This window comes from Drosophila subpulchrella, chromosome 3R, assembly GCF_014743375.2.
Source record: "Drosophila subpulchrella strain 33 F10 #4 breed RU33 chromosome 3R, RU_Dsub_v1.1 Primary Assembly, whole genome shotgun sequence".
In the NCBI taxonomy this organism is placed as follows: Eukaryota; Metazoa; Arthropoda; class Insecta; order Diptera; family Drosophilidae; genus Drosophila; species Drosophila subpulchrella.
The window spans coordinates 6,678,250-6,706,119 of NC_050609.1; the positions used below are offsets into that span (position 1 = coordinate 6,678,250).

Sequence of the window (27,870 nt, forward strand, 5' to 3'; positions counted from 1 at the left end):
TTTGGTATTTGCTTAGTTATAAATCGAAGACGTTTTAATTTGAATTGCTGAATTAACACCATTTATTGATGTTAAAAAACCACTTAAAAAGAATACTCAAAGAGCTCATGAAATGTGAGAAATTTGTTTTCTTTGTATTTACTTAAGGTTTCTAAAAATCCAATAAAGTTGGAAGTAAAGGATTCAACATTTTTCAGAGCTTTTCGTATACCTACATATGTATATGTGGCCCAATTTAATTATTCCCCCAGCACAAAATTATCAAGGAAATCAGAATTACTTCAATAAAGCCTTAATTAGGTCAGCAAGCGAATAAATCAACGAGTCGGTTGCTTGAAATACGAAAGGCACCCATTGTTTTAAAAGTTCGAAAGTGTTGTATTTTTTAGTGACGAGCAGCAATTTAAATTTAAATAATAACAAATTTTAGAATACATCAAAGATGTGTACAGTCTGTGGAGATCGAAACAGGAAGAACTAAGTTTAATGGGATTTCGGGAATTTTAACTTCATCCACTTAGGGATTTTGCCTGATGTCGAAACCGTGCTGGAGATTGTGGTAGAAATGGGGATAGACGACCATATCCGTGTTGGTCAAGTGACCGGTTTCGTAAAGATTGCTATAGATCTGTGGTGAAATATCTGTTAGCTCGAGTTACAAATTAAAGTATTATGATAACTCTTACGTTCTCTGTAATCTTGAGAGTTCTTATGGCCTCCGAGCGCATGTGCAGCCAAGTGTGACGCAGTCGCTCTTCTGCATCCGAAATGAATCCCGGAGTCCAATTCTCCCGCAGCCGGAAGAGATTCATCCGGTTCTTCTCGCGCACTGCCCTTGGAAGCATCACAGCATGTCGCTTACGGGCATCTCGCTTGAACTTTCCATTCAGCATCTGCTGCTGCTTGGCCTTCTTCTCCTCGATCTGGATGCGCATCTTTCGGGCGAGATCCTCCCGCTTTTTGCTAGCTGCCGTCTCGGCGAATATAGACACCTGATTGGATTGAGCATAGAAACGGGTATAGTAGTCCAACTTTGTAAGATCCGGCGGAGGCATTATCTTCCTAAAGTTTCCCAAATGGCTCTCCTCCCAGGCGATTTGCTGGGCCAATGGTCCTTGATTCTCAACATCTGCTTCAATAGCTATGGGATTGAGGTTAGGTTCTATTTTGGCCTTGGAGGTGCCGCCACCAGCAACTCGAGGACGCGGAACTGGCCTGGAATACAGAGAAAACGGAATGATTACCGATATGGTTCTGATAATATAAGGTATAACACCACAAAAAGTCGATTCTCTGTGTCATTTACTTGTACGACGTTACGCATCTTGTTTTACTAATCATTATCTTCAAAAAAATAGCTAGCACTTACGGCTCTCCCCTGATTTTGAGCAGTCGCTGCTTGACCCTCTTGCGATCCTCCCTGAGGATCTGTCTCTTGTCCGCCAGCACGGTGCTGACCAAGTTCAGGGTGTCCCGGATGAGTGGTCGCTTCACCTCCCGGTCCACCTGTTCGTTGGTATGAAAGCTGGGCGAGTGGTTCACCTCAAGGATGTAGGGCTTCAGTTTCCAGTCCACCAGAATATCAAAGCCTAGTATCTCGAAGCAGGCCTGTATCTTGTCGTGCCCCGGAAAGCAGGCATGGTAATTGTGCTTAAGCACTGGCCAGGCACTGAGCACCGTCTTGATGATCACATCATCCACATTGCTCCAGAACTCCTCCACATCATAGTTGTGCCGCCTCATCCAGTTGTTTATGGCGCTCAGTTTCCTCTTGCTTCCACAATCATCATTATCACAAAGTTCGTAGTGGGAATTGCGTTTATTTACGGAATAGTTGGTCAGGTGCATGTAGAGATCATTTGCGTTTCCAGGCGTGGGTTCCACGTACTTGTTGGTGGCAAACCGAGCTAATCCCTCGTTATAGACAAAGATGCGCAGAGGATCCACGGAGGTAATTAATGTGTATACCCGCAGGTCGAACTTATAGCCATCGATGAGGAGGGGCTTTAAATGGAGATTAGTATTAGCTTAAAGATGGGATTTAAGAAGTACTTCTTAATACCCGGTGTATGTACGTCTGGCAGATGAGCCGTTCATGAGGTCCAATCGTCTTCAGATCGTTGGTCAGCCAAATGCCACGCCCTTGGGCCCCCGAATCTGGTTTCAGGATAAAGGTGCGTTTGTGATTTAAGGCATAGTTCATGGCATCTCCATAGCTAAAATGGGTTATATCAAATTTAATCACTTCAATATGACTTCCAAATCTTACTCCGCCGGCAGCATCCAGGTCTTGGGAAAGATCTTATAGTCCTGCGGGTAGAGCTTCAACATCCTGTTGAGATTTCGCGATAGCAGATCCTTGCGGCAAATCTCAATCATGCCAGGAAAGTGGTTGATCTGCTGAAAACGCTTCATGTTCTTAAACAGCTCCACACCGGGAAAGGAATCCGACCAGAGGATGTTCCACAGTTTGGACTCCTTGACCAACTTGTAACCCAGTGTCTTGGAGATCTTGCCAATCATGGCATAGCGCGAGTTGGATACGCAAATGGTGCTCTTGGTTTCGCTGGTATTAAGGGGAATAAGGCTATAAATGGATTTATAATAATATACTTAAGAGAGATCACCTGGCTGCGCGTTCCTCGTCGAGGTTCTTGGGTGGGTTAACCAGTCGAGTGGGACATTCCACCCGATAGGTCGTGTTGTTCAGCTGGATAAAGCCCTGTAGCTTCGCCTCTGCCCCAGGCACGGGACTATTTTGACCTGAAGATTGTCCGTAATATGGGGAGATCTCATCCGTTTCCTTGCCGGGGGAAGCCTTCTTCTTCAGACCCCGGATTTTCTTTCCCCGTCGCCGCGGGGATGCGGGCTGTTTGGTCGGCGATTGCCCTGGACTGAACCATTCCCTATCCGAACACGGCTGCTCACTAAGTGCCATGTCCAAGTGGCGAACGACACGACTCCTCTGCTCGCGATCCTTCCGGATTTTATCCTTGGAGAAGTGGCGCAGCTCCTGAATCCTCTTGTAAAACTTGGAATTTTTTAAATTCATTGCTCGTATCGCTTTGGTCGCTAGTCGTTCTCGATTAGAAATGGGAAATTTATCACTGGCTAAAACCTATGGTTATAAAATGGGTTCGTGTCTATTAGAAAGCCGAAATTATTCACGAATAAAAACGGTATTATTTTGCTTTGATTGTGTTGCGAAATTGAAAATAGTTAGAACCGAAATGACGCTAAAATCAATACGTAACTCTACTGAGCACGTCGCAGTTTTGAGTTTAAAATCACCGTAAGTCCAAAGTACAATTTTGTGGGATTTTTCACAAAAACAAAATTATTTTTCTGATCAACATGACAATAACAACTAAGTATACAAAGTTTTAATAAAAAATCGTCTCAACACTTACATTTTTTGTTTAACAATAAGTCTTTAAGGGGTTTTCTTAAATTTGGAATATAATATTAATATTGCGATAGATCACAAAGTTCATATACATATGTGGGAAATATTGTGAGCATGGGTCAAATGGTGCTTCGAGTTTTTTAAGTTCGTGTATAACAAGGCACTTAAGTTTTTATATGTTATTAAACATCATTGCGGAATGGCTTAAAACAGTTAAGGACTTTATCCATCGAAGGTCGATTTAGCGGATCCAATGCAGTGCAGTTCAACCCCGCGCCGATGGCACACAGGCACATGTCCAGCTCCTCGCCCATTGGTGTGGCAAGATGCTTGTCCAGCACCTCCATCTTGTTCTGCTCCCAATGATGCTTCACGTACTCGAGCAAGTCCTTCTGCAGATCATTCTTGGGCAGTCTGTCCGTCACCTGGCGGCCTGTAAAAACTTCCAGCAGCACAATACCAAAGCTGTAGACGTCCACTCCTGTGCTAAGCTGCTTGGAGTTCCGGAACTCGGGTGGCAGGTAGATCCTGGTGCCGAACACCTTCTTTACCAGCATCACAGCGTCTACGGATTTGGGACCCTCGCGGACCAGCCCAAAATCACCGATCTTGGGCTGGAGGCATTGATCCAGCAGGATGTTGGCCGGCTTGATGTCACCATGGATAAGGGGAGTGTTTCGCGCCGTGTGCAGGAAGTAAATTCCTCTGTGGTGATACAATTTAAAGTTTAATTATGTCATAGATTATTTTCCACATCTCATTAAGTAACCCCTCACCTGGCTATTCCGTGGCTGATGCTGAATCGCTGCTGCCAGGTGAGAGCTGGAAGTGGATTTTCGGCCTTGTGCGCCCTCAGACGATTCTCCAGGGAACCGCCCTTCATCAGCTGATAGACGAGGCAGGGATTCACCCCATTGATGCTGTAGCCATAGAGGGCCAGAATGTTGTCGTGTCGAATGGTGTTGAGATACTTCAGTTCGTTGTAGCTCTGCTGGAGCTCCACCTGGTTCTTGTCGATGTTGGGATAGTTGCGGTAGTTCATCACCTTAATGGCCACCTCCAGTTGCTTCCACTCCCCGCGATATACATCTCCAAAACCGCCCTGTCCCAGGCGATTATCGGTACACCACCCATTCGTGGCCTTCTCAAGCTCCTTGTAGTCGATATTCAGCAGGGATTCGGCTGCCCTTTGGACCGTGCTGATGTGGATGTTGCCCAAGGACTCAAGGCTGGGAATCTCCTCCGTCGTGGTCCTAGTTTGATTGTTGTTCGAGTTGCTGACGCCCGAGGAGGATGGAAATGGTGGGCCATTGTCCACCTTGGCACTGGAATCGGGTGCAGCCCTAAGCTCACTGATGGTGGGCACGCTCCTGGGAATGTACTTGTGCAGATCCTCGCTGACATAGTCCTTGATCAACCGCATGGCATTGTGCAGCTTTAATCTGAAACGTAATGGAGGAGTCACTCCTGGGATCACTTGGGGTCTTATCTCTAATTGACTCACTTTTTGAACAAAGCAAATAAAGTTTGAACCGTGTGATTGTACTGGCCGCCCCAAATGTTGAGGAACTCATTGGAGGCTGAGCGACCCCTCTGCTTCTGGCTGCTGATCTGCTCCACTTGCTCCGGATAGAGTTTTACGGCCGTGGCCAGCTGTTGCCACACATCCAGGGCGTCCAGGTGGGCACACAGCTGGGCACGCACCGGCAGCGGCAGCAGACGGATGGCCATTGTGTTATCCAAGTGGGATCGCGACCTGGTCCTGCTGCCATTCACCTGGTTTTGAGCCGATGCCTCGGCTTCCGCGGTCTCGTTGCCACTCATCTTTCACTGGACGGTGGGCGGTTCAACTGTTTGCGACTGATTCATGCGGTCTGCGTCTCCGGATGCAATCGAATTTGCTGGAAAGGGGAAAGCGCCGAGGGATGGGAACCTGTTGCAGCGTAACGAAAATCGGTTTGGGGTAAATTCCCAACTCGATGCGATCAAAACAGGCAGACGACTTGTTAACAGAGCGGCTAACAGCGAAGCAACAGGTGATTAACGGCGGTTAAACGTAGTGTGACCATTTGGCAAACAATGTTGTTAGTTCAGCTTAATTTTAGCTATTATTAGAGATGGCAGTTGGCCTGCCAGATATGTGTTGGGCTTTCCGGCCAAAAATGTTTATTATATTCTAAATGATTTGCTTGTTATTCATTGTATGTATATTCATTGCTAATGAAAACGTTTGATAAACCACACCCTTAACAGTCCTGTAGTAGGCCATCGTCAGAAAGTTTTTTATTCTTATAATCATGCCCATGAAAGCTTAAACGGCATTGCTTTGTGATTCTGGGACTGATAATCCCGACTTCAAGAATTACATGTTGAAGTAGTATATTCAATTGGACGTTAGACCGTGACAAAAAGGTCACTTTTAAAGTTGTTCTTAATTTTGTTTAATTTATTGAATATTTCGATGATTTCTATATTTCCATCGATATTTTCAACCTCCCTGGTAGCTACAAGAAGATATTTTCAGGCGGTCCACCAGCTGGTCACACTTCGCCCTACATCGTCACGGACGCATCACTATCGCTAATTCTTCGCTTCGCTTCGCCCATTTATAATTCAGCAAATACGTCAATTACCGAGCCAGCGCACGGAAAAGCCTCAAGCTGGCGGAGAAAAAGGTCCAGATGGCCCTGTGCCAGACGTCGGTGGTGAGTGTTTGGGATCGATGGGAATCCCGATCTGTGTCACTGGAGTGCGATGAAACGCATCCATATGGAGGACATCGCTTAAAGGTGTCCCTCCTTCTTCTGCCGCCCGCCGTCCTCGCGGGAAAGTGAAAGCTTTCTCCTTGGACATGGTTGACATAGCATACTTTACCACTGATATGACTGAAATTTGAGATACCGAAACTGCAACCTCTTCAGTTCGTCTGCGTGTGTGTGAGTGCGTGTGCGTGCCTGTCTGGCTGTGGTTGTATTTGTGCGTTCGTTGCCTTGCATTTTTTTAAATATTTTTGGGTACTTTGGATGTTCAGAGAAGTAGTACGAACTCCCATTGGGGTTATAATTAGCGGTAATGTGCCTCGGTGTAGCGTGCGCCATTATCAGCATGTCGGGGCCTCCTCTTATCGCCCTCTGATAAAGCTAAACTACGTACTAATAGAGTAATCGCTGCATACCGGTACATCTTATGTGCACTCCACTCCCCCGTGTACATATGTTCCTTATATACATATTTACCTATGTACCCTTAAATTCTTCGCGAACCAAACAATTTACATACCGCGCTCGAGTTTTGCATATATTACAGCTGCTGCTGATATTTTAATGGGGGTTTAAAAAGCTCGTGTATATGTACATTTTTTACTTCTATAACAAAATGTTCTTTTTTGTTCATTTGGTTCATTTGACCCAATCCTTGAACTTACTAAGATAATAGGAATTTAAACATAAGTGTATCTTTAAGACTCCTACTTCTCTCATTTTTGGTTCGTTAAAATGTTATAAATTTATAAACATTTGTAATGTCTTGATAACTACTGGCTTTTTTTTGCAATTTATAATGTAAATAATTTAAAGATGAAAATATGGAATGATTCACTACCATATTTTTGTTAGATTAAAATGTTATAAAAGGAATCTTCCCTTTTTGTTTCTCCACTTTTACATCCGTTTTAAAATAGAAATAAGCTTGTGGTTCATGAAGCAAGAAAATATTTATAATTGTTATCGAAATAAAATTCCAGTCCTCACCATGCCTGATAGTAAAAATATTACATTTAAAAAAATATTACATTGAAACCTTTTGGTATTGAAAAATAAATAAAATCCCATCAATTTAAAGAGTTTGCTATTTTTAGGGAACTTTAATGAAGCCCTATTACTTTTGCCCCCACTGTATACTCATTAATAGCAGGGAGTTGAGCAGTAATAATATAATTAGTGTTTAAATCAACAAAAACACAGATTTCTTCCACTGATTATAGCCGTGCATTTCGAATTTAATTATATACATTAACCAACCCCCCCTTTTTTTCGCTCGCAGCTGAAGGTGTACCATGCCGTGATTGAGGACGTCATCACAAATGTGCGGGACGCGTTCCTGGACGACGGGGTCGACGAGCAGGTGTTGCAGGAGATGAAGCAGATCTGGCGCAACAAGCTGCTGGCCAGTAAGGCCGTCGAGCTGAGCCCCGACTCCAGCGATGGCTCCCACCCACCGCCCATCGTGGCCAACAATCCAAAGGTAGAAGCACCCGAACCTCTAGGTGGATATGTTCATGCCTTTCTCATTAAGATCATTACCATAACCATTTGGACTTTACTTAAAATCAAATTTTAAACACTCCATATATTTATATATGTTTTTAAGTTGTATGTAACCACTTCACCCCAAAGACATTCCGACTAAGATATCTTGCTTTATCTTCCCTATGCTCAACAACTTGAACCACAACAATGCTACTGCGCCTCACCAACAACATCGATTAATGCGCCGCTTCACACATCATCGATATCCATAAAAAAAAACAAATACACTCATTTCCATTCGTCCTCACATCCAAACGCACTGCAGAGCACCAAGGTAAAGCCATCTGTCTGCCGAAAAAATCCAAGAATTAGACCCATTAATCCTCCATCCCTTTGCAGGCAGCGAATGCCAAGGCCAAAAAGGCCGCAGCCGCCTCTGCGGCCACATCACAACCACAGATCGGCGGCAGCAGCTCCGCAGCCTCGCTGGCGGCGTTAAAGTCACCTGCTGGCATGGCCACAGGCAGCGGAATCAAGAACGGACTAGTGCCCATCAAGCAGGAAGTCAACTCACAGAATCCACCGCCACTGCATCCCACCTCAGGGGCAGCGATGATGCAGAAACAGCAGCAGGCGGCGAGCAGTGGACAGGGATCCATTCCAATTGTGGCCACGTTGGATCCCAACCGCATTATGCCCGTCAACGTGAGTTAAATCACACAGCACAGTATTGGTATATACCAGCTTTATTGTCCATTGGACTTCACAGATCACGCTGCCATCGCCAGCCGGCTCGGCCAGTTCGGAATCTCGAGTGCTTACCATTCAAGTGCCTGCCTCGGCGCTGCAAGAGAATCAGCTGACCCAGATACTGACGGCCCACCTGATTTCGTCCATCATGTCCTTGCCCACCACTTTGGCCTCGTCCGTGCTGCAGCAGCACGTCAATGCAGCTCTGAGCAACGCCAATCACCAGAGTAAGAAGCTACTTCCCTTCTGGTTTTCAAATAATATCCAGTATTCTGTGCACACTAGAAAATCTTGCCGCCTCCAAGCAATTGGATGGCGCCCTGGACTCCTCCGATGAGGATGAAAGCGAGGAGAGCGATGACAACATCGATAATGATGACGATGATGATCTAGACAAAGATGACGATGAGGATGTGGAGCATGAAGATGCCGCCGAGGAGGAGCCGCTGAACAGCGAAGACGATGTCACCGACGAAGACTCTGCCGAGATGTTCGATACAGACAATGTAATTGTTTGTCAGTATGATAAGGTAAGTCCCACAAAACATATTTATCTAGTGGATATTGTAATAAACTTTCGCCACAGATCACCAGGTCGCGAAACAAATGGAAATTCTATCTCAAAGATGGTATCATGAACATGCGGGGAAAGGACTACGTGTTCCAGAAGTCGAATGGAGACGCCGAGTGGTAGTGACAGCTGAGCAAAGAGCGGCGGCAGTGTGAATATATTTACAAAAGACATCAAACAAAGAGCCTCATCGAATGCGCCTTCAGCCTTGGACATTAGCTAACCAGACAGGACGCTGCCCCCCTTAAAACATGACCAAGCAACAGCCTGTGCAGGAAAGCCAAGTACTCGGGCCGACACTATCTTATTTTAGTTCCATCTGTTTCGTATTACGCTAGTTAAAGAGTGTGTTGCAATTAACCATCTCAATTAAATGTATTAAATAGAGTGCCGCATAACTTTTGTGTCAATAAACAGAAACACTTGTGAAAATGATCAGCCTGTTTTTTCCGATTACGAGAGCAGCAGAACCCATAATTTCCAGATGTTTTCTTGTTATTATAGTGTTTTACCACAATTTAAATATAATTTCGAGGGGCTAATCTTATCAATAATGCTATAATTTTTGCAGCTTGGGGGCTTTAATCTTTTGCCAAATTAAAAGCCATCTGGGTTCATTGAAAGTATGTATGTATTTATATATAGACATGTACATGCACTTCGATCTTGCAGTTAAGGAGTACAGCATTTTACATTTCAACACTTACAACGACAGTGCGGCTAAGGTTAAGGTTCGCATCCTATGTACAACTCTCATTGTACACTCATTGTGTGGTCATCTATCGTCGATCTATGTACATACATACATGCACTTATCCGGTCGGTCAGGGCACATCCTTATTGCCTTATCGCCTAAACAATCTAAGTAATGACTAAAGATGCGTGGGGTCTGGCTTACGATCCTAAAACTAATGAAGATGTCTCAGGGTGTCTACATGTGTGCGTATGTGTTTTGTGTGTGAGTGGGTGTTTCGTGGATTGCTGATTGCTGGTTTCTAGTTTATTATAATTCAATCGAAAGTGAGATGGGCTTGGTTATCGTTCACAATTTTTATACAAGGTCTCCTCTCTTTCGGCGCTATCGAAATTATAGACAATCAAAATAGGTGTAAAAGTAAGTTTAAAACAATTTATAATATAGCACAACTCTCGCTCCTAGGTTAGCCCTATTTGGTTTTGCCCGCAAACAAACTCGTGCTAAGCACCAAGCCGAAGAATCGTCCTCCGGGTGTCATTGCAGGACAAGCCTTGCACGTACACAATGATATAACTGCCTAATTAAACATTAAGTCGTCAGTAGCGCGATGTTGATTTCCTTGACCATCTTGACGCGGTGCAGCATCCGCTGGAGTGCGTCCTGCCCCAGGGCTTGCGTCGAGTACCAAACCGGGGAGTCGGGCACGCAGGAGCGCTCGGGCTGCAGATAAAATACATCGTTGCGGGTCTTCACGCTCTCGGGGCTGTCGGGAGTAGAGAAAAACCATTAATCATCGTTGATAGATCATGGAATATATAACTAACCATTTAGAGAGATAAAATTCGTAAAGGCGGACGGGACAGCGCAGCGGATTCTCCTCGTTCTCCTGCTGCTCGTAGACCTTCTTCTTCCGCGGATTGGCATCTGTTTTAGAGAATACTTTAGATTTTAGTTTCTTTGTATTCCAAATTATGGGATGAACTTACCCAGACCCGCCTGCGGTGGATAGAATCGTAAGAGCACGTTTCGTGAGCCAGGAACTTTGGAATTCTGTGATGAGCGCTTCCAGTGCTTCATTATGTGCGAGAAGGATAATTGCATGTGCTCCTCCACAGTCTGAAAAAAAACATCACATGTTACTCAATGTCAGAGCCTGTGTTTAGAGATTTCCTACCGTCAGATTAAAGTGCTTTGTGTTAAAGAACATGAGCGTGCTGAGCAGGACATGTGGTGAATGGGCGCCCAGTTGCTTGCACTCCCACAAGTGCTCTTCCTCCACGCGAGTGACAATGTATTCTGTAAAGGAAAGAAAGAAAATTGTTGGTTATGGTGGTATGAGAATAATTGTAGGCCATTCACTTACGCGAATCGTTGTAAAGCACGGAGAACTTGCGCGCCACCTCGTCCAGGCACTCCGTAAACCGCTCATAGTAAGGATCATAGAAGATGTTGTCTATGCGTCCATTCACATACAGATATTGCTGGATGCCTGCGGAAACAGAGTTGAATAAAATCAAATGTTTTAAGTAAATAAATAAACAAACACTGACCCAACACAAGGTAGTAAATGGTGTCCGGCGCATATTCCGTGCCATTGGGCTTTCGGACCTCTTTGACGAACAAACAAAGCGAATAGTTGAGCTCGTCTGCGGTCATCTGGAGCAGCTCCGTTTTGAAGGGCCGCCGGCGCATCGAGCTTTTCTCGATGTCCGCGTTCTTCGTCATTACCCACTGCTTCCAAGCGTTCACTCCGAAGGTGTACTTAAGGAACATCTGGGCGTCAGGCTTCTCCTGCGGCTGCTGAGCTTGTTGCGATTGCTGCTGAAGGGCCGAGTGGTCCATTTCGCTGCCACGTTGCCTCTTCACCGGCGAGCGGCTATTGCGATTGGGCGAATCCATGACTGCACCTACGCCTCGCTTGCGACCTCGCGGAGTTCTGAAAGTTAAATAATTCAATTAGCTAAGTACTTAGATAAGCATCTTCCTGATCTCACCGCTGCGTGGCATCGAGCATGTGATGCTGCTGGTCCAGGTGATGCACTCCCATCTGGCCCATGCCATCGTGACCCATTGGCGACTGGCTGCTAATCGTATTCGCCGTCATAGACGTTTCTAGATCCACCGTCGAGGTCTGGTGGTGATTGTCATAATCGCCGGTGGCCATCTTGAGGGCGATCTGTAGCATGTCGTCGCCGTAAGGATTGTGCCCGGCTCCACTGACGTCCACCACCTGCTGTTGCTGCTGCTGCTGGGCGACGGACTCGAGGCTATTCTGATACTGCAGCGTGACCAGTCCTGGATCCGGCTTGATCTCGTTGTCGGAATCAGAATCCGATTCGTGCTTTTCCTCGGCTACCATCTCGGCCATCATGAGCAACTCCGCCTCCAGCGGATCCTCCGGCATCTTGTCCTGTATCTTCTTGATCTCCTTGAGAATGCCTTGTGAAGTGTTGCGTGTGGTGGGTATAAAGATGGGCACTGGGATTGGAAGCGGAATGGGTACGGGCACGGGGAACGGCATCGAGTACATATACATGGGTTGCGGTAGGTAGATGGGTACCGGAACCGGGATGAGCACCTTGTTGGAGTAGTCCTTGTCCGTCTGGGTGGCGCAATCGCGCACATCCGGTGTGCACTGCTCGCCCGTGGACACGGTTAGGGGCTTACAGCTAATGTTCACGTTTCGCACGGACTTGGGATATGGTGGCACTGTGATGATCTTGGTCTCGGACACCGTAGCCGGGCCAAAGTCCATTGTGGTGGTAGTATTTCGTCTGCCGCCGATCGCCAAGTGGGAGTTGGGCGTCAGAACGGGTGATGGAGACCGTACTGTGTAGTCCACATGCTTGCGGGGTCTTCCTCGAGGATTTGGCGTGTGGGCCGACGGCATTGGGAGCGGTGGCGGAGAAGGTCCCGAATCCCGGGGACGTCCACGCTTGCGCCGCACAGTCACATTGCCAATCCGGGCCTCGGTTTCGCCGCTGGCGAGCGATTGAACCGTGGATATCACCGGCAGCATAGTGCCGGATCCCGATTTCTTGGCCCCAGGTCCAGCATTCTTTCCAGACTGTAAATAAAAAGAAAAAGGCAATTAGTGATAGTAAAGATACATTAAACATAGACATTAAAAGATACATAGCTCAGAACCTACAATTGAATCTAGTCCACTAAGCATTGCATCAAATTAGGCTTAAACTGAAAACTCTGTTTTCGAAATTCAATTTATGAATAATCTTTTTTTTCGAAGAACAGCCAACCTTGGGTTGCAATATTTCTTTTGTCATTTTGGCATTACAGATTGTATTTGGTATTGCAACACTAATTGAATGGTAACATTGAAAATTCTGTAATCATATTCAGGGTATTGCCCAAACCGCTGCTTATCAGCTGTTTCACATATCAAAAGTTTCGGGAAGTCAGTAACCTCGAAAACCAGAGTTGCCACCTTAAGTCGAAGCACTATATTTTAAGTTTTTTTTTTAAGCTTTCCTCTAAAAAGACTGTAACAAACAATTAAAAATATATTTATAAAACTTGACGGCTAATCATAGCTGTCTGAAAATTTCACGGACGAAATTGTCTCCTCAATATATGTAAAATAAATACCTACAACATTTTTATAATCTCAAAATAAGTGATTTCTCATCCTTACATTGCTCTTCATTGACTCAAATCTGAACCCTATGCCCCTGGAGATCTTGAACTTGACTCACCTGCTGCTGGGAGAGCTTCAGCTTGACGCGCTTGGGCAGACCCGTGGGGAAGGGTGCCGCATTCTTGCTGCCCCGAGTGGAGGGGCTCTGCTGATGCGACTTTGAGCTGCTGCTGGCGGCGCTACTGCTGGGCGGCAGATCGCTGTCCAGGGTGAGGGGGGCGCGGGAGAACTGATTCTGGAACTGCATAACACACTGGTAGGTGCAGAAGTTGCGCATGGAGGCGTCCGACATGGTCAAGTGATACTGCGGCGTATTGAAGTTCGAACAATTGTCGCACTTGGTCACCGCTCGGGCGGAGATGTTGCAGCTAACGCCATGCATGGTCAGGCAGTTGATGGAGCAGGTGAGCGTCTCCTGGTCCTGCTGTCCACCCACCTGGTAAATCATGTCAAAGTTGTACTTCTTCACCTTGCACCACTGGCAGGACACAATGTGCCTGTTGACGATAATGTAGACGTTGATGCAAACCCGCGAGCAAAAGACCTTCGGTGACTGCTGTTCGTTGTAGATGGTGTAGGCCTCGGCGCTCCGCCGCTCAAAGTACTTGGAGCACATGGCGCACGGATCGGCGTTCACGTTGCTCACAAACTTAAAGGCCGAGAAGCAGGGATTCGAGCAGAAATAGTGCTCTCTGTCCTCCAGTAGCATCTCCACCCGCACTGGCTTCTCGTTGTTGCAAACACCACACACATCTGTGCGCAGCTTTCGACGGGGATTGCACATGCTGTCGTAGCGACGGAGGCAGGCCTGGGAACAGAAGTCCTTGAACTGATCCTTGTCGCCCACCGGGGCCAGGAAGCCCTCCTGCCCGCCACTAATGTCTTTCTGGCAGCAGGAGCAGGTCTTCAGACCCTTCTTGAAGGTGTTGAGGCATCCAGCGCAGCAGAACTGCCTCACATCGAATCCGAATCGCACACAGTACTTGCCCAGGGCCGTGGAGCTCACCTCCTGCTTGCAGGTCACGCAGCTGGAGCCGATCGTGCGCTGATAGCTGCCCAGACACACCTCATTGCAAAAGTCCATGGTCTCCCACATGAGCTGTTTCTCGTTGGCATTAATCTCCGTTTCGCAGTCGGAGCAGCGCCTCCTGAAGCTCTCAATCCTATCCAGGCGTGCCGTCTCCGCCTCGGCCAGCGTCCTGGCCACCACGCTGCTCTCGGGCTGTTTGCTGGGCGAGTTTTGGGGTGGTTGGAGCGTTGTGGCGCCAATGTTGCGGACTCGGATCGAGTGGCGCTTCAGCTTGAATTTTTCCGGCTCCTCTGCGTTGAGCAGATTGAAACAGTCGTCGTTGCAGATGTAGAAGCAGTCTTGGTCCTGCTTGATGAAGTACTTGCACCGCGTCTGCTCCTTGCACTGCAGGCAATCGTGCGTATTAGCGGGAGTGGCATCCTCTCCAGCTTCTTCCGCCTCGGTCTCTTCCTCGGCGGTGCCTTCTTCCCGAACCACCTCCTCCACCAGGAACTTCTTGCGGCGCACAAAATACTTGCCGGGCTGATCGGCTATCAGGGCATTGACACAGGCGGTGTCGCAGATGTACTCGAACCCGCTGGGAGCTGGCTCTTGCGGCGCCTCCTCCTCTGCGTTCTCCTCCCCCTTGTCCTTGTCTTTATTCTGGTCCTCCGACTCTTCGGGTTTCTTGTACCTGAAGCCACAATTCTTTTCGTTGCCGCACTGCTTGCACTTCTGCACGCTTCCAACAATCCAACTGATGATGATTTTCGGCGTTGCCCCCGATTCACCCGCTCCGGCGCTGGAGGATTCCTCGGCATTAGGCTCGTCGGCATCGGGAGCATCGCCACCAGCCTCCTCCTCATTTGCCGCTGCATCAGCTCCGTCGTCTGTTAAGGAGGGTGGATTTACATTAGTTTTCATCGTTGTGCTCTACAATCAACAGGTGGCTAATTTAAATGGTAGTGAGTCGAGATGTATTAATATCTCAATACTAGCATTTTATATTGTTGCCTTAATAAAAATGTAATTTTTAATTTTGTGTAAAAGCGCTAATATTGGCGAACCGAAAGTGGTCTTACATATATAAAAAAAAAATCTTTGATTATCTTAAAATACGAAGCGCATGCTTAGAGCAAATGATTTCACTACAAAATTTATAAGGATTTCCAAAAGGACAAAGAAAATAGCAAAAGCAATAAGAAGAGCATTGCAAATTAAAACACTGACTTATTGAATAAAACTTTTAAGCAATAGATGTTATTGACGTTCGTCCAAATATAACCCCAATCTGCTCACCTTCGGCAATATCTGTTGCCGCCGCCTTAGCTCCAGCTTGAGCATCTGTAGGCAAAATGGATACAGTAGATGTGGGATGGTAAATATGAGGTGTTAGTCTGGCACACATACCATTTGGCGTTGAAGGGGACTCGTCGGTGGGGCCCACGACAGCGGCACTACCGTCTTCTGGATCGACGGGGGCATCTGCAAGGGTTTTTCCATCGTTATCGGGTGTCTTGGCCTGTCGCTCCTCGGCTTCCTCCTCTTCGGCGGCCTTCTCGGCGTTCTCGCGAGCCAGTTCCTTCTCGGCTTCAGTCACCTCCGTCTCCTGATCGTCGGGAATGAGGCAAACGTCTGATTCCTCAGGCTCCAGCACATTTTCAACTGTGTCTGTAAGGTTGTTTTAAAAATTATAAATTATAGTTTAAATAAAGATCTTGGCTTTTTTAAAGCTTACCATCGCCATGCTCGGCTTCACCAGCTTCTTCCGCAGCTTCCTCCACCTGTTCCGAATCTGCATCGGCCTCTGGATTGTCATCTTCATCGGCAGGCGCCTCTTTTTCCGTCTCGTCTGGATCCTGGCCATTGTCTTGCTCCTCTAGACTGGTGTCCACCTCGTCGCGGCCCTCTGGGGGCTCTGCATCCTCGGCTAGGTGTGAGTCTCCGCCCACAGACTGCATATCCACATCGTCCGCCGCCTCTGGTTCAAGAGCTGCCTCCTCTTCTGCTTCAGGATCAGCTTCGGGATCGGCTTCTCCCTCTGCTTCTGCTTCGGCTTCCGCTTCTCCTTCCCCGTCGTCCACGTCCATGGCTTCTGGAGAGGCTGGGCCACCATCCACCGCATCTGCATTTGCATCTGCTTCGGCGGCAGCGGCCTCCTCCTCCTCCGCTGTGGCTTGCAGGGCATCTGTCTCCTCTTCCGCCTCCTCCTGATCTTCCTGGGGATCTACGCTAACCGCTTCTGTGGCTTCTTGTGGTCGCTCATCCTCCTCTGCTGGCGGCTCCTCAACGGGCTGTGGCTCTTCGGCGGTTCGCTCCGCCTCCACAGGATCTGCGTGTGGACTGGCGGCCTTTTCCTGCGACTGGTTGTCATCGGCGTCTAAGGATCCCTCGGAGATCTGTTCGAAGTCATCCTCGGGCTCCTTGGCGGAGGAGTCCTCCGGTGGGGGTGGTTCGCTTTCCTGGGCCACTGCATCCTCTGCTGGCGGAGATGCGGGAGTGTCTAATGTTTCTGTAGCCGCAGCTGGCTGTTCTTGTTCTGGGTCCTGTTGCTCCTGATCCTCTGGCCTTGGTGTGGCCGACTCCGGTCGCGCGTTGGAATCGGCGCCGAATGAGTCTAGGCTGGATATCTCCTCCATATCTGTGTTCTTCTTCTGTTTCTTAACCGATTCTCGCTGTGCGCTTGTTTATATAGACATATGAAAACTGCAAAAACAGCAAAGGGAAGAGAAAAAAAACAAACAACAAATGGTTAGTGCATCGCGCCTATCGATAACAATCGCTGCGAGCGGACTATCGGCTGGCCAGGGCCTCACACCCTTGCCGCCTAAAATGTGTACACACACAGGCACATGCACACCGACGCACACACACACACTGGGCCCACGGTACAGTGCACGAAAAAACAAAACATGCGCCTCCATAGGGGAAAAATGAGGAGAAAAAAGAACGCAAGGAGCGTGTCTGTATGCGCCGATTGCCATTGCCAGGTAATTAATATCACTGCACTTGCATTATCTTTCTGGACGCGTTGCACCAACGGTTTTTCTCGCATTTATTTGGATGCGGATGCGAGATGCAATACTCCACACTCGAATCGGCAATTCCAATCCAACCGACGACGAGTTTCCAACGGCACGAGTTTTGTTGTGGAGAGCGCGTCTTTGGGGCCGCAATTAGCTGCCTTTCATCGCTGCGCGGGTGGCGGGCACATCACAAACGCTTAACGGTTCGCGCAAAACTTTTCACCAATTACCAAACACCTTTTTGCACTGTGCAATTTCTCGCTTTCGGCCACTGTGTGAATTTTTCGGCTTTATGCGAGAAAATGGCGCACCAGTGTACCAATGCGGCCCTCGCAATAACGCGTTTGTGTGGTCAGTCGGTATATACCGAAAAATATCGATTACAAGGCACTAAATTGTGACGCAATCGAAATTGCAACAGGTTGGCAGCTCTGGTCATTTGATTTTGAAAAATTTGTCTGTCATGTTTTGTAATCTATATATGTTTCTTTATGTATATTAACTTTAAGAACATTTTATTTTCAGCCAGCATAGGTATAAATCCATCTTTTATACCATCGGTAACATCGGTTTTCTTTAGCATTGGCATTTTGGAAACTTTTTCTATATATGTATGTCCAACAGATCTAAAAAAATCCAAGTTTGGAACTACAGGGATTTTTATTGAAGTATATCTCTCAGAATAATTTATGACCTTATGGAGAAGCCAAACCTTTTTCCTAATATTGGTTAATAAACCCCTCGGCATCCAAGAGGACAGTGGGGAAGTACTTGATTATCTTGGTAAAATGGGGGAATTTCTGGGTGTTGGCGAAGGTGATCTCGTTGATCTCCTGGTACCGCTTTAATATGTTGATGAGATCATCCTGGGACACCAATTCCGCCACCAACCAGTGCTGGATCACATAGTTCAAGGTGTAAATTTGTAGATCCATGAGACTACGTTCCCTGGTCAAAATCTCTCCTTTCTCCAAAATTTTCTATAAGACTAAGGAAATTAAATAATTTCTTAAGATATTTTTTACCCACCTCCATGCAAATCCTTTCCAGATCGGTGAGGTTGTGTCGGAAAGCCAGGTCGAAAGCAGGAAAGATGCCATCCAGAGGCCATTCTTGCTGCTTCAGCTTCTCGGAAAAGGATCGCAGGAGTTCCGGCATGTTGTAGGCGCAGGACAGGATGAATATATCCCCCACCAGATTCAGTTGAACCAGCGGCGAGGTCACCTCAAAGGTGTATATGAACTCCAGGAAAATCTCCACGCTCTCGGGGGAAACCCCATTGATCTGCAGTACTCCATTCCACTGTTTATTCTGGTACACATCCTGTTCCAGTTTGTCGGAGGCGGTTGCCAGAAATATCCGGTGGCAGCCGAACTTTTTGTAGCACACACTGGCCACCGGATCATTGGATGCGGGGCAGGTGCTCAGGACATGCACCTGGCAATCGGCGTCGGCCCCACTGCGAAAGTATTCCAAACGGCGGCTCTTGCTCGTGGAGCGAATGTCTTCATCCTGGCTGGGTTGTCTGCTGGCGGCTCCAGAATCATCCGATGCTGTCCCCGATTCCACATTGGATGCAATGGTGGTTCGGGGACCAGGCAACTCGTCTCCCAAGCTTTGTCGCTCGGGACTGCTGTCCTCGGACACTGGAACGTCCTCATCCTCGGGTACCTTTAGTATGCTTCCCTTTCTTGGAGAATAATTGATTGAATCCTGGGCCGTGTTTCTTGGCGTCACTGCGCTCCTAACTTCTGGAGAATAGTTAATTGAATCCTGGACCGTGTTTCTCGGTGTCACTGCGTTCCCTTTTCCCCCGAAATAGTCCACCGAATCCTGGACCGTACTTCTCACGGTACCCGATTTTCCGGAAGAACGACCCACCGAATCCTGAACCGTGGACCTCTCCTTTGAGGTGCTACCTTTTCCCGAAGAATTGTCAACCGAATTCTGTACAGTGTCCCTCTCTTTTGAGGTGCTACTTTTTCCTGACGAAAGGGTCACCGAATCCTGAACAGTGTCCCTCTCTTTTGAGGTGCTACTTTTTACCGAAGAATAGTTCACCGAGTCCTGAACAGTGTCCCTCTCTTTTGAGGTGCTACTTTTTCCTGCCGAAAGGGCCACCGAATCCTGAACAGTGTCCCTCTCTTTTGAGGTGCTACTTTTTCCTGAGGAAAGGGTAACCGAATCCTGGACCGTGCTTCTTGGAGTAACCGTGCTTCCTTTTCCCGTAGAATGGTCCACTGAGTCCTGAACCGTGTCTCTCTCCTTCAAGGTGCTCCCTTTTCCCGAAGAGTTGGTCACCAAATCCTCAACCGTGTCCCTCGCCACCGCTTCCTCCTCATCTTCCCAGTCGATGCTCACCGGAGAACTCTTGTTCCTGGTGCTTCCCTGGCGTTTTGCGCCGGGGCCCTCTTCCCCAGAGTCTGACATTCCTGCCAGGGAAACCCCAATTTTGTATTCCAAATTGTGTACTATGTAAGTCTAGAGACAGCTCCCAAAAAATCCCCAGTCACTATGAACTGCAAACTACGTCGTCTGGATCTGCTACGCAATGGCCAAAAGTCTGACTGTGAGCTGCATGTCTGGTATCCGGATAAGGCGGGTAAGGGCAAGCGCTGCCAGCGGATCTTCAAGTGCCACCAGGTGATGCTGGTCTCCGCCTCCGAGGAATTCGAGCGACTGATCAGGGATCCCGAGTTTCAGAAGAACAAGGCAGTGATCAGCGTGGAGGACGCCTCACCTACCGCCTACGAAGCCCTGCTCCTCTATATCTACACGTATGAGGTCTGCAACGCCGTCACCATCGATATGTGTGGTGACCTCATGTTTCTGGCCGAGAAATACAAGATGCTGGACTTTATAGAATGCTACATCGATAAATTGGCTCACCAGGAATGGCCCATGGAGGTGGTTTTACAGGTCTTCCATCTGGCCAGTGAGCACAACCACCCGGACTTGATGGATCTGGTGGCGAAGGTAGGAAAATCTTTAATTTGAGTGAGAAATTTCCATTTATCAAATCAAATCCAATCCCTTCCAGAAAATTCTACCCATAGCCACTCAAGTCACCAAGGACAAGTCGTTCCTCAAGTTAAATGTCAAAGAACTCAAGGCTCTAATGATAATCCTTAAAAAAGAAGGAGTCCTTTCGGATCACGAACTATTAGAGTCGCTGAAGAATTACCAGGAGGTGAACAACCTGCGCTACGACAACATGGAGCAGTTCCAGATTTTCGTGGAGGTGACCCAAATGTTCGAGAATGTTCTCTTCGAGATAGATGGCTCCATAGTCGTGCCCGAGGAGGAGGAATATGTAACTCGGGAAACAGGCTCCGTAACATCGGTTTACGATAAGTAAGCTTCAATGAGAGTATTACATGTCTAGAGGGATCATTTATTGAATGATAAGGGGAAAACAAACATAATCGAAATCGGATCGGCTTATTGAATAAATACTATAGATAATATTAATACCCGACTTGGGCCGAGGCCGGTGCAACAAAATAATCTTACAAATCAGTTAACGGAAGCTGGTTGCCTGGAATCTGTAACCCTAGGAAGCCGTGCTCATGGGCATGCGCACTTCCAGCGGCACCATCACCACATCGCCATCGCCATCGGCATCGGCGTCCTCGTCAATCACCAGGCTGCTTGGCTTGACGCTAAGGAAGTCGTCGCTGTCCAGCACCACGTCCTCATCGTCCCCGCTCTCGGAAAGCTCCCGATCGTGCTCCACCTTGTAGCCATTGCTTTTGGGCTGCTCCTGCTTCTCGGCAGGAAGTGGCTCCTCCTTTTTTTTCTCCTTTTGTGTCGCCGCATCTGCATTGATCGCCAGTCCGGTGGTGTTGGTCTCAAACTTGCAGACCACCGCGATGCGCAGATTGACAATCAGGGAGTAGAGCTTCACGGCCGGGCCCACCTTGAGCTTCAGGTACTTGTCCAGTTCGTTTCGACCCAGCATCAGCAGGGCCCTACCATCGATGTCCTGTTCGAAGATAGACCTGGCAATTTCCGCAGAGTTCAGGGCACGCTCTATGTACTCGTACACATCCCAGTTTGTCCAGTGCAGCGGATTGGTGCGCACCTGATCCACGTCGAAGGAGCTGTTCTGCTGCCAGAGGCGATAGTTTTGAAGGAACTGTGGTCCGTAGTCCTTCACAAAGGACTTGGCTATGGCTAGGGAACGCTCATCGGGAAGCTGCTCCGCATCCTTCTTCTGCTTTTTCACAACCTTCTCCTGACGTGGCGGCGTCGTCTTTCGCTTGGCTTCCGCCTTAACTTCGGGCTTCTGCTGGGAAATCTCCGGCTGGACCTCATCCTTAATGGCCGGCTTGGCTTCCGAACTGGCTCGCTTTGGTTTCTTCGCCCATCCCCGCCTGATCTGCTCGGGAGCCACGCGCGGCGGCTTCACCGTCTTGGAGCGCCATTGTCGCCAATTCTCCGGCGCATACGGACAGCAATCCCGCAGAGCATGGACATTGAGGTTGAAACGCTTGGCGTTGCCATAGCCACGACATCCCTCCACGTCGCAGGGCATCAGGGGCTTGGTCTGCAGATAGCCAGGCGGAGTTTCGAGGTCGTGCGAGGTGGCCTCACACCAGCCGATGGGATGCAGATCCGGACTGTCGTCCTCCAGCCAGAAGTAGTACTCCGTTGGCCAGCAGTCCAGGTGGAGTTGAACGCGGTAGCCCTTTCGCGTCACCACTGTGGCCGGGCGAATCAGGCAGGGATTGCGCTGGTCCACCACCTCCAGCTTCATGCGCGACTGGTACTCCATGGGCTGACGAGGTGTGAACAGCTCCTTCGAGGCAGCCGTTCCTCCGACCTCTGATATGTAGTCGTCCCAATTGAAGGCCGACTTCTGGCGCTCCGGCGGAACGATCAACTGCTGGCGACCCTCGTGCCAGCCGCATGGATGGATGTACGGTGAGCTGACGTGAACCCACAGGTCGTAGCAATCGTCCCATCCGTCGAAGTGGACGCGAATGCGCTCGTCCAGAATATCTGTCACTGTGGCTACACAGATCTTCCCCGTGTCGTTCAGGTCTTCCGCCTCGAGATGCATGCCCACCGCGAATCCATTACGAACTCCAGTCTGCGACTGCATGTTCAGGTGAGCAAAGAGCGCCCTCGGTGCCGCCTTTCCACCAGTCTTCACCAGGTAGCGGCTCCAGCTGAAGCGCTCCGAGTTGTAATCCTTAGGCGCCTGCAGAACTCGGGCTGTTTCATCGCACCATCCAGGCGGAAAGATGTCCTGCGAGTCGGCATTCACCCAGAAGTCATACATGGAAGAGTAGCCATCGAAGCTGAGCTTCAGCCGGTAACCACGCACCTCGACAATGCTGCACACGCAGAACAGTGAGCAGTTCTCCGGATCAATGGCCTCCAGCTTCATGCCGCGCTCGAAACAATTGGGGCTGATGGGGAACGGGTTGAGGAAGAGGTGGATGGGCGCTGCCACATCCTTGCCCTTGGTCTTGAGGTACTCGCTCCAGCGGAAGGGCTTCCTAGCCTTCTCCTTGGAACGCTGATGCAGCTGTTCCTGTATGGCAGCCAGAGATTTCGATTGGGACTTGTAGTTGTTGGCCAGAGGCTTCTGTTCTGGCCCGGTACCTGCTGCCTGCTCCCCATGGGTGCGGCTCATCTTGCTATCCTTTTGGTTATTCTGCGGCAGGCGGCGTTTCTGGGCGCGGCGCACACAGCCCACGGAGCAGTAATCTAAGGGATAAGAGAACATATGATGAAGTTAGTGTTTAAAAATCTTGGCCAATCTTTTCAGTACTCACGTGGTGCCAGAAAGTCGGCGGCAGGTCCGTGGCAGTTGCAACGCTGACATAGGTAGAGCAGTGGATGGATGCTTCCCGAGGGCCTTCTACCAGGACGATCGTACAAAGCCCTCTCGAAATAAGCTGCTGGTCCTTGGCGCGGCTGGCAGCGCTCATTTATCTGAAGTAGGTTAAACTGATTCAGCTCGAATCGGATCGTGGAGTTCTGCAAGTTGGCCGGCTGCTGGCCGCGCCACTTCAGCATGCCCAGGTTCTGCATCATGTTCTTCCTAAGGGAATTGGCCTTGGCGCCAGGAGGTGGGACCACATCATGGTCGTAAGATCTTTTGCCATTTTTCACAGATGGACGTGATTGCATTGGGTCGGCAATTTTAGGCGGCGATCCCGTGTCCGAAGTATTGGAGCCGCTGGAAGAGGCTGAGGAGGACGACTTGGGCGGAGTGCGCGGCAGCTGCTCATCGCAACGCAGGGAGCGCTCAAAGTCCTCCTTGGTCAGCGGCAGAGATTCCGCCTTGATGATGCTTATCCCAGGCAGTAGACTCAGCTCTTCCTCAATTCTCTTGGCCGGAGGACTAATCTCCTCCACATCGCTGCTGTTGGACGAGCTGCCGCTGGTACGGGAGGAGATTGTCGTCACGGAGGAGTTCTTTCTGACTGGTTTCGGCTTGGCAGTCGATCGGCTGGTGGTGGAAATGGTTATCCCTGCGGGCAAAATGGGCATTATGATCTCCTTCTTCTTGGGCTTCTCCTTTTCTTGCTGCTGCTGCTGCTGCTCCTCCTCTTCGCTCTCTTCGTCATCGTCTATGGTGATGGTCTCGATGGGAGCACTGGGCTGCTCGATCACATCCACCTCCTTAGCCATAATGGCCACCGAGTGGCGTCGCTCGTTGTTGATCAGTGGAGAAGCGGGCTTGTTGGCCACAAAGGACTTGGAGCGCTGCAGCTTGGGTGATTCCTTGGGCACAGCTGGTTGGGATGGTGGCGGTTCCTTGGCCACTGCTGGCTGTGACTGTGGTACTTCCTCGGCCACAGCTGGCTGGAGTGGGGGTGCTTCCTTTTTCTCTGGTTTCTGCAGATGGACGGGCTCCTTTGCCTCCTTAGTTGGACCATTCAGGGCTATCTCAACCGGTTTGGGAGTGGGTTTAGGAGTGGTTTTGGGAGTCGGTTTGGGAGTGGGCTTTGGTGTGGGCTTGGCCTTCTCCTCCTCCGTGGGTGTGGTGGCCTTAGCAACTGCCTGTAGAGTGGGCATATCCTGGCTGGGCAGCGGCACTGCCTTCATGGCCACCGGTTTGGCCTTAATCAGGCTCATGTTGTTGTTGGTGGGCAGCTCCTCCGAAGCTGTGGGCATGGCTTTAACCGGAATTAGTGCCTTTAGCTGTCTAGGAGTATTGTTATTGTTGTTGTTTTTCTGGGAGGTCCTGGTCTTATCCTCGCCAGCGCTGTTTGCCGTGGACACCAGCTTCTTCACATGATTGGCCTTGTGGAGAACGAGGGAATTGGGATTGTTCTTCACCTGGTTGAACTTTAGACGCAGCTTGTCCACCGCCACCTTGCTGAGTATGAGTGGCGCACGTGGCTTGAGGGGATTGGCCAGCAAGGAGATTTGTGCCGGACCCGTAGAACTGGGAATCTGTACAGGTGCTGTCAGTTGAAAGGAAAAAAGAACGAGAGAACACAGAGATACAAATTAGCAATGACTTTTCTTTAATTAGTCACCCGAAGGCGATCCAATACGATCCGATCCGATCCTCCACTGAACCCCCCGCCTATCCAAAAATCTTCTCCTCTTATTGCAGCTGCAAAAACCTGATCGTCATCATCACTGTCGCTTATGGTTTTTTGTTGTTTTTTCGCTGGCACCCCGCCTTTTGCATATTGCTATTGATAAAAACCAGCATATATAGGAAAAAGAGTAATCAATTCTATTTAATTTTTCCCACTCAATCTTTGACGTCTCTCACCCCTGTTAATACAGAATGGAACTCTATTTAGCTGAACTTACATCCGAAAATGGAAAATGGCACACGCACACGAACCCTACTAATTTGGTGTTATGAAATGTGCAGCAGTCGAACAACAACTAAAAACTAAACCCGCAGAGCAATGTGAACAACGAAAGTAAACTATAAGATTGCCCCGCAAACACAGAAACACACACACGCACACATACCTACACGGTTTAGTATTGCCCATTTCCCATTTTCCATTTTCCAGATTGCATTGAATATCGGGATCTCTTCTTGTTTGGGGAAACCCACTTTATAATAACTTATGTAACTTGGGATGGGGGAACCCTACTCACCCGCTTGCAATTTCTGTGGAAGCTCTGTTTTGGCCACTAGCGTTATGGGTGCTCCTGCAGTGGTTGCTCCAGCTCCTGATCCTGATCCTGCGGCTCCTGCTCCCAGGGGCGTCATGGTGGCCATGCCATTGCTATGGATGGTCAAGCTATTTTTGTTCAAAGTTGTTCCGGAGCGAATCACCACTGGCTGGGGATTGGATGAAGTTCCTCCGAGCAGCGTGGTCTTGCGATTGGGTGCCAAAATGGCCACCAATGGCTGGCTGGGATTACTGGCCGAAGGGACTAGCTGGAAAAGGGGAGCAGGTCCACCTCCGACACTGGAAGATCCTCCTCCTCCGGGGGTCTTTAAGTTATTTGGCACAATGTTCACCGCCGTCAGTTTGGATTTCATGGGAGTATGGACATTGCTGATGGTGATGTTGCAGGTCTTGTTGCCGCCGATGGAGGCGAGGGGCAGGAAGCGCAGCTCCTCCTTGCGCGGAGCCAGTGTGAGCAGGCTATTGCCGTTTCCGCCGGAGACGGAGACGCCTCCATTGTGGGCAGAGGTTGCAGTTGCTCCTCCACTCGCGGGCGACACTGAGATGGACAGTTCGCGCTGCAGCTGCTTGGCCTCCGCGGTGGCCAACGAAAGGGGCAGCATTTTCGTTTTCCAATCTTATTATGTATCTGGTTTTTATTTCTATTTTCAAAACGGAAATTGAGAATTTGTATTCTCCACCGTGTTTTCGCGTCTTTACAATTTTTGTACGTTGAGGCGCACAAAAGTTTTTGGCATTTTACACTCTGCACTGGGGTTAGTATTTTTTTTTTGGATTCCCTTCTGTCACTCAAGTCTTTTTCGATTCTTAAGTTCCTTTATCGCTTCAATTGTGATAGATTTTCTCTTTTGACAGTCGCTTTTTAAGTTTTTCAAGATCACACTGCTTTTAAAGTTTTCGAATTAAATTTATTGTTTTCGCGCGTCTCGTGTGTATTTCTCGGTTTGATAATATACCAACTGCTGGTATTATTTAATGCGTAGACTTGCGAGTCTATTTTAAATATTTACGGTTATTTTGGTTTGTTATTTACCTGAAAAGGTGTTAAAGGAGATTTAATTTAGGTGTTAAAAGTGGTTTTATAAAATTGTTGTAAAACTTTAAGAGTTGAGGGTTCCTAAAAACACAACAGGTACCAGTTCTTTGCAACTTTGTATGATGTTCATGAAAAACGAAACATTTTGTCAAAGCAAACAGAAAACATATTTTAACTAAACTGTGTTTAATTATAGATTTAAGTAATTTACTTTTGTTGCTAGATCTGTTTTATTACGTTTCTACCCCCTTTTTGACAGTTCCCCCGCGGCCATTTGGCCAAACCCCGTTGCCCGCCTACGGTCACACTGAATACATATTGAAATTTTGATACCATTTTTAGTTATGCTGCACGATGATTTATGTTATCTCAAAAATGACCTGCTCCTATTTTTAACCCCTAAGGGCTTTATATGCCTGCTGACGACATTTTCGTTGACCCATCATGGCAATCCCCAATCCGATCTCCCTGTCCAATGTTACGTAGTGGCCAATCCAATGTCACAAGAGCATTGTAAACCTCTTATCTTGGTTCGCGGATGAACACGGGCAGGGATTTACGCAGCCATAGTGCCAAAGGCTCTAGATTTTCCACTTTCTGAAAGCCTGGACCTTCAGTTTCCAGAATCCAACTATTGACTTACCCTCAAGAAGTTCCCTTTTGCCCGCGGAGCGAAATAGTATGTACAGCCTCGGAGGAGGCGGAAACCAGGATATAGTGGATATGCGATGCTGTCCGCTTGCAGGACACGGCTGAAATGACAGACCCACGGGATGTCAGGTCGCGAATGTCAAATTGTGGGACATAAATACGCTTACCTGCTTTATCCGTTTGATTGAACCGAAATGTTGTTGCGAGGGTGTTAAATGCTCGTTCGACCTCGTAAATTTGTGGGCAAAAGCGAATGCTCACTGCCATGGGCGAGAAAACCAAACGATTCGTGCACACTTTTCACCAGGATCATAGACTGAACTAATTAAATCGGCGCTCGGGGAAATCCGCACTCCTGCCAAAACGGAAGTCCAGCAATATTAAAAACTGCAAAAGCATGTGAATGCGATGTGTGTATTTTAATTTCTATGATCGAACGGCTCAGGTGGCAACTCTGGTATCCGACCTGTGTGCGCCTAATGTCGGTTATTTTGAAAAGGCGGAAATAAAACGGCAACTAATGGTTGGTTTTGGCGGGGGTTACAGTCTGTCATTGAAAAATATTAAAGATAAGCTTAAAATGCTTAAATTATAACCACTACCAATTATCCCAGGTGTTTTAAGTTACCAAACACCCTAACAGGGGAAATAGCTTAAAACCTAGGAAAGGCGGTAACCTTTTTGTAATACATACAG

The 27,870-nt window shown here is 48.3% G+C and overlaps 7 protein-coding genes across 10 annotated transcripts; 2 read left to right on the forward strand and 5 right to left on the reverse strand.

Moving 5' to 3' along the window:
* Positions 1 to 357: 357 nt before the first annotated feature.
* Positions 358 to 3,245, reverse strand: LOC119563537 (tubulin polyglutamylase TTLL13). Its single transcript, XM_037877020.1, has 6 exons — positions 2,628 to 3,245; positions 2,270 to 2,566; positions 2,063 to 2,216; positions 1,370 to 2,004; positions 687 to 1,215; positions 358 to 628 (listed from the first exon to the last, which is right to left on the reverse strand). Exons 1-6 carry the CDS (start codon positions 3,050 to 3,052, stop codon positions 518 to 520), a joined length of 2,151 nt encoding a protein of 716 aa, XP_037732948.1. The 5' UTR covers positions 3,053 to 3,245; the 3' UTR covers positions 358 to 517.
* A 201-nt stretch (positions 3,246 to 3,446) lies between these two features.
* On the reverse strand, positions 3,447 to 5,427 carry LOC119563539 (serine/threonine-protein kinase pelle). Its single transcript, XM_037877021.1, has 3 exons — positions 4,911 to 5,427; positions 4,183 to 4,848; positions 3,447 to 4,111 (listed from the first exon to the last, which is right to left on the reverse strand). The coding sequence occupies exons 1-3, from the start codon at positions 5,228 to 5,230 to the stop codon at positions 3,589 to 3,591; spliced, it is 1,509 nt and encodes a 502-aa protein (XP_037732949.1). The 5' UTR covers positions 5,231 to 5,427; the 3' UTR covers positions 3,447 to 3,588.
* Positions 5,428 to 5,947: 520 nt separating this feature from the next.
* Positions 5,948 to 9,362, forward strand: LOC119563540 (transcription initiation factor IIA subunit 1). Of its 2 annotated transcripts, XM_037877022.1 has the most exons (7): positions 5,948 to 6,111; positions 7,448 to 7,648; positions 7,979 to 7,987; positions 8,053 to 8,358; positions 8,423 to 8,630; positions 8,689 to 8,933; positions 8,990 to 9,362. In XM_037877022.1, the coding sequence occupies exons 1-7, from the start codon at positions 6,088 to 6,090 to the stop codon at positions 9,095 to 9,097; spliced, it is 1,101 nt and encodes a 366-aa protein (XP_037732950.1). In that variant the 5' UTR covers positions 5,948 to 6,087; the 3' UTR covers positions 9,098 to 9,362. The 2 variants fall into 2 exon arrangements, with proteins under 2 accessions (XP_037732950.1, XP_037732951.1); XM_037877023.1 differs by lacking the exon at positions 7,979 to 7,987.
* A 590-nt stretch (positions 9,363 to 9,952) lies between these two features.
* LOC119563536 (zinc finger MYM-type protein 4) lies at positions 9,953 to 17,679 on the reverse strand. Of its 2 annotated transcripts, XM_037877018.1 has the most exons (12): positions 17,349 to 17,679; positions 16,074 to 17,041; positions 15,746 to 16,006; positions 15,635 to 15,679; positions 13,385 to 15,225; positions 11,666 to 12,738; positions 11,222 to 11,607; positions 11,035 to 11,160; positions 10,846 to 10,967; positions 10,658 to 10,787; positions 10,496 to 10,595; positions 9,953 to 10,434 (listed from the first exon to the last, which is right to left on the reverse strand). In XM_037877018.1, the coding sequence occupies exons 2-12, from the start codon at positions 16,972 to 16,974 to the stop codon at positions 10,260 to 10,262; spliced, it is 5,160 nt and encodes a 1,719-aa protein (XP_037732946.1). In that variant the 5' UTR covers positions 16,975 to 17,041; positions 17,349 to 17,679; the 3' UTR covers positions 9,953 to 10,259. The 2 variants fall into 2 exon arrangements, with proteins under 2 accessions (XP_037732946.1, XP_037732947.1); XM_037877019.1 differs by lacking the exon at positions 15,635 to 15,679 and having other exon boundaries at positions 10,260 to 10,434.
* Positions 17,680 to 18,002: 323 nt separating this feature from the next.
* LOC119550505 lies at positions 18,003 to 20,404 on the reverse strand. Its single transcript, XM_037859212.1, has 3 exons — positions 20,251 to 20,404; positions 18,391 to 20,190; positions 18,003 to 18,341 (listed from the first exon to the last, which is right to left on the reverse strand). Exons 2-3 carry the CDS (start codon positions 19,789 to 19,791, stop codon positions 18,081 to 18,083), a joined length of 1,662 nt encoding a protein of 553 aa, XP_037715140.1. The 5' UTR covers positions 19,792 to 20,190; positions 20,251 to 20,404; the 3' UTR covers positions 18,003 to 18,080.
* LOC119550514 lies at positions 19,808 to 20,832 on the forward strand. The gene is made up of 2 exons (XM_037859224.1): positions 19,808 to 20,337; positions 20,402 to 20,832. The coding sequence occupies exons 1-2, from the start codon at positions 19,876 to 19,878 to the stop codon at positions 20,717 to 20,719; spliced, it is 780 nt and encodes a 259-aa protein (XP_037715152.1). The 5' UTR covers positions 19,808 to 19,875; the 3' UTR covers positions 20,720 to 20,832.
* Positions 20,735 to 27,593, reverse strand: LOC119550494. 2 transcript variants are annotated; one of them, XM_037859189.1, is made up of 5 exons: positions 27,342 to 27,593; positions 27,167 to 27,275; positions 25,450 to 26,520; positions 23,148 to 24,788; positions 20,915 to 23,079 (listed from the first exon to the last, which is right to left on the reverse strand). In XM_037859189.1, the coding sequence occupies exons 3-5, from the start codon at positions 26,087 to 26,089 to the stop codon at positions 20,915 to 20,917; spliced, it is 4,446 nt and encodes a 1,481-aa protein (XP_037715117.1). In that variant the 5' UTR covers positions 26,090 to 26,520; positions 27,167 to 27,275; positions 27,342 to 27,593. The 2 variants fall into 2 exon arrangements, with proteins under 2 accessions (XP_037715126.1, XP_037715117.1); XM_037859198.1 differs by lacking the exons at positions 27,167 to 27,275; positions 27,342 to 27,593 and having other exon boundaries at positions 20,735 to 23,079; positions 25,450 to 26,089.
* Between the last annotated feature and the right edge of the window lie 277 nt (positions 27,594 to 27,870).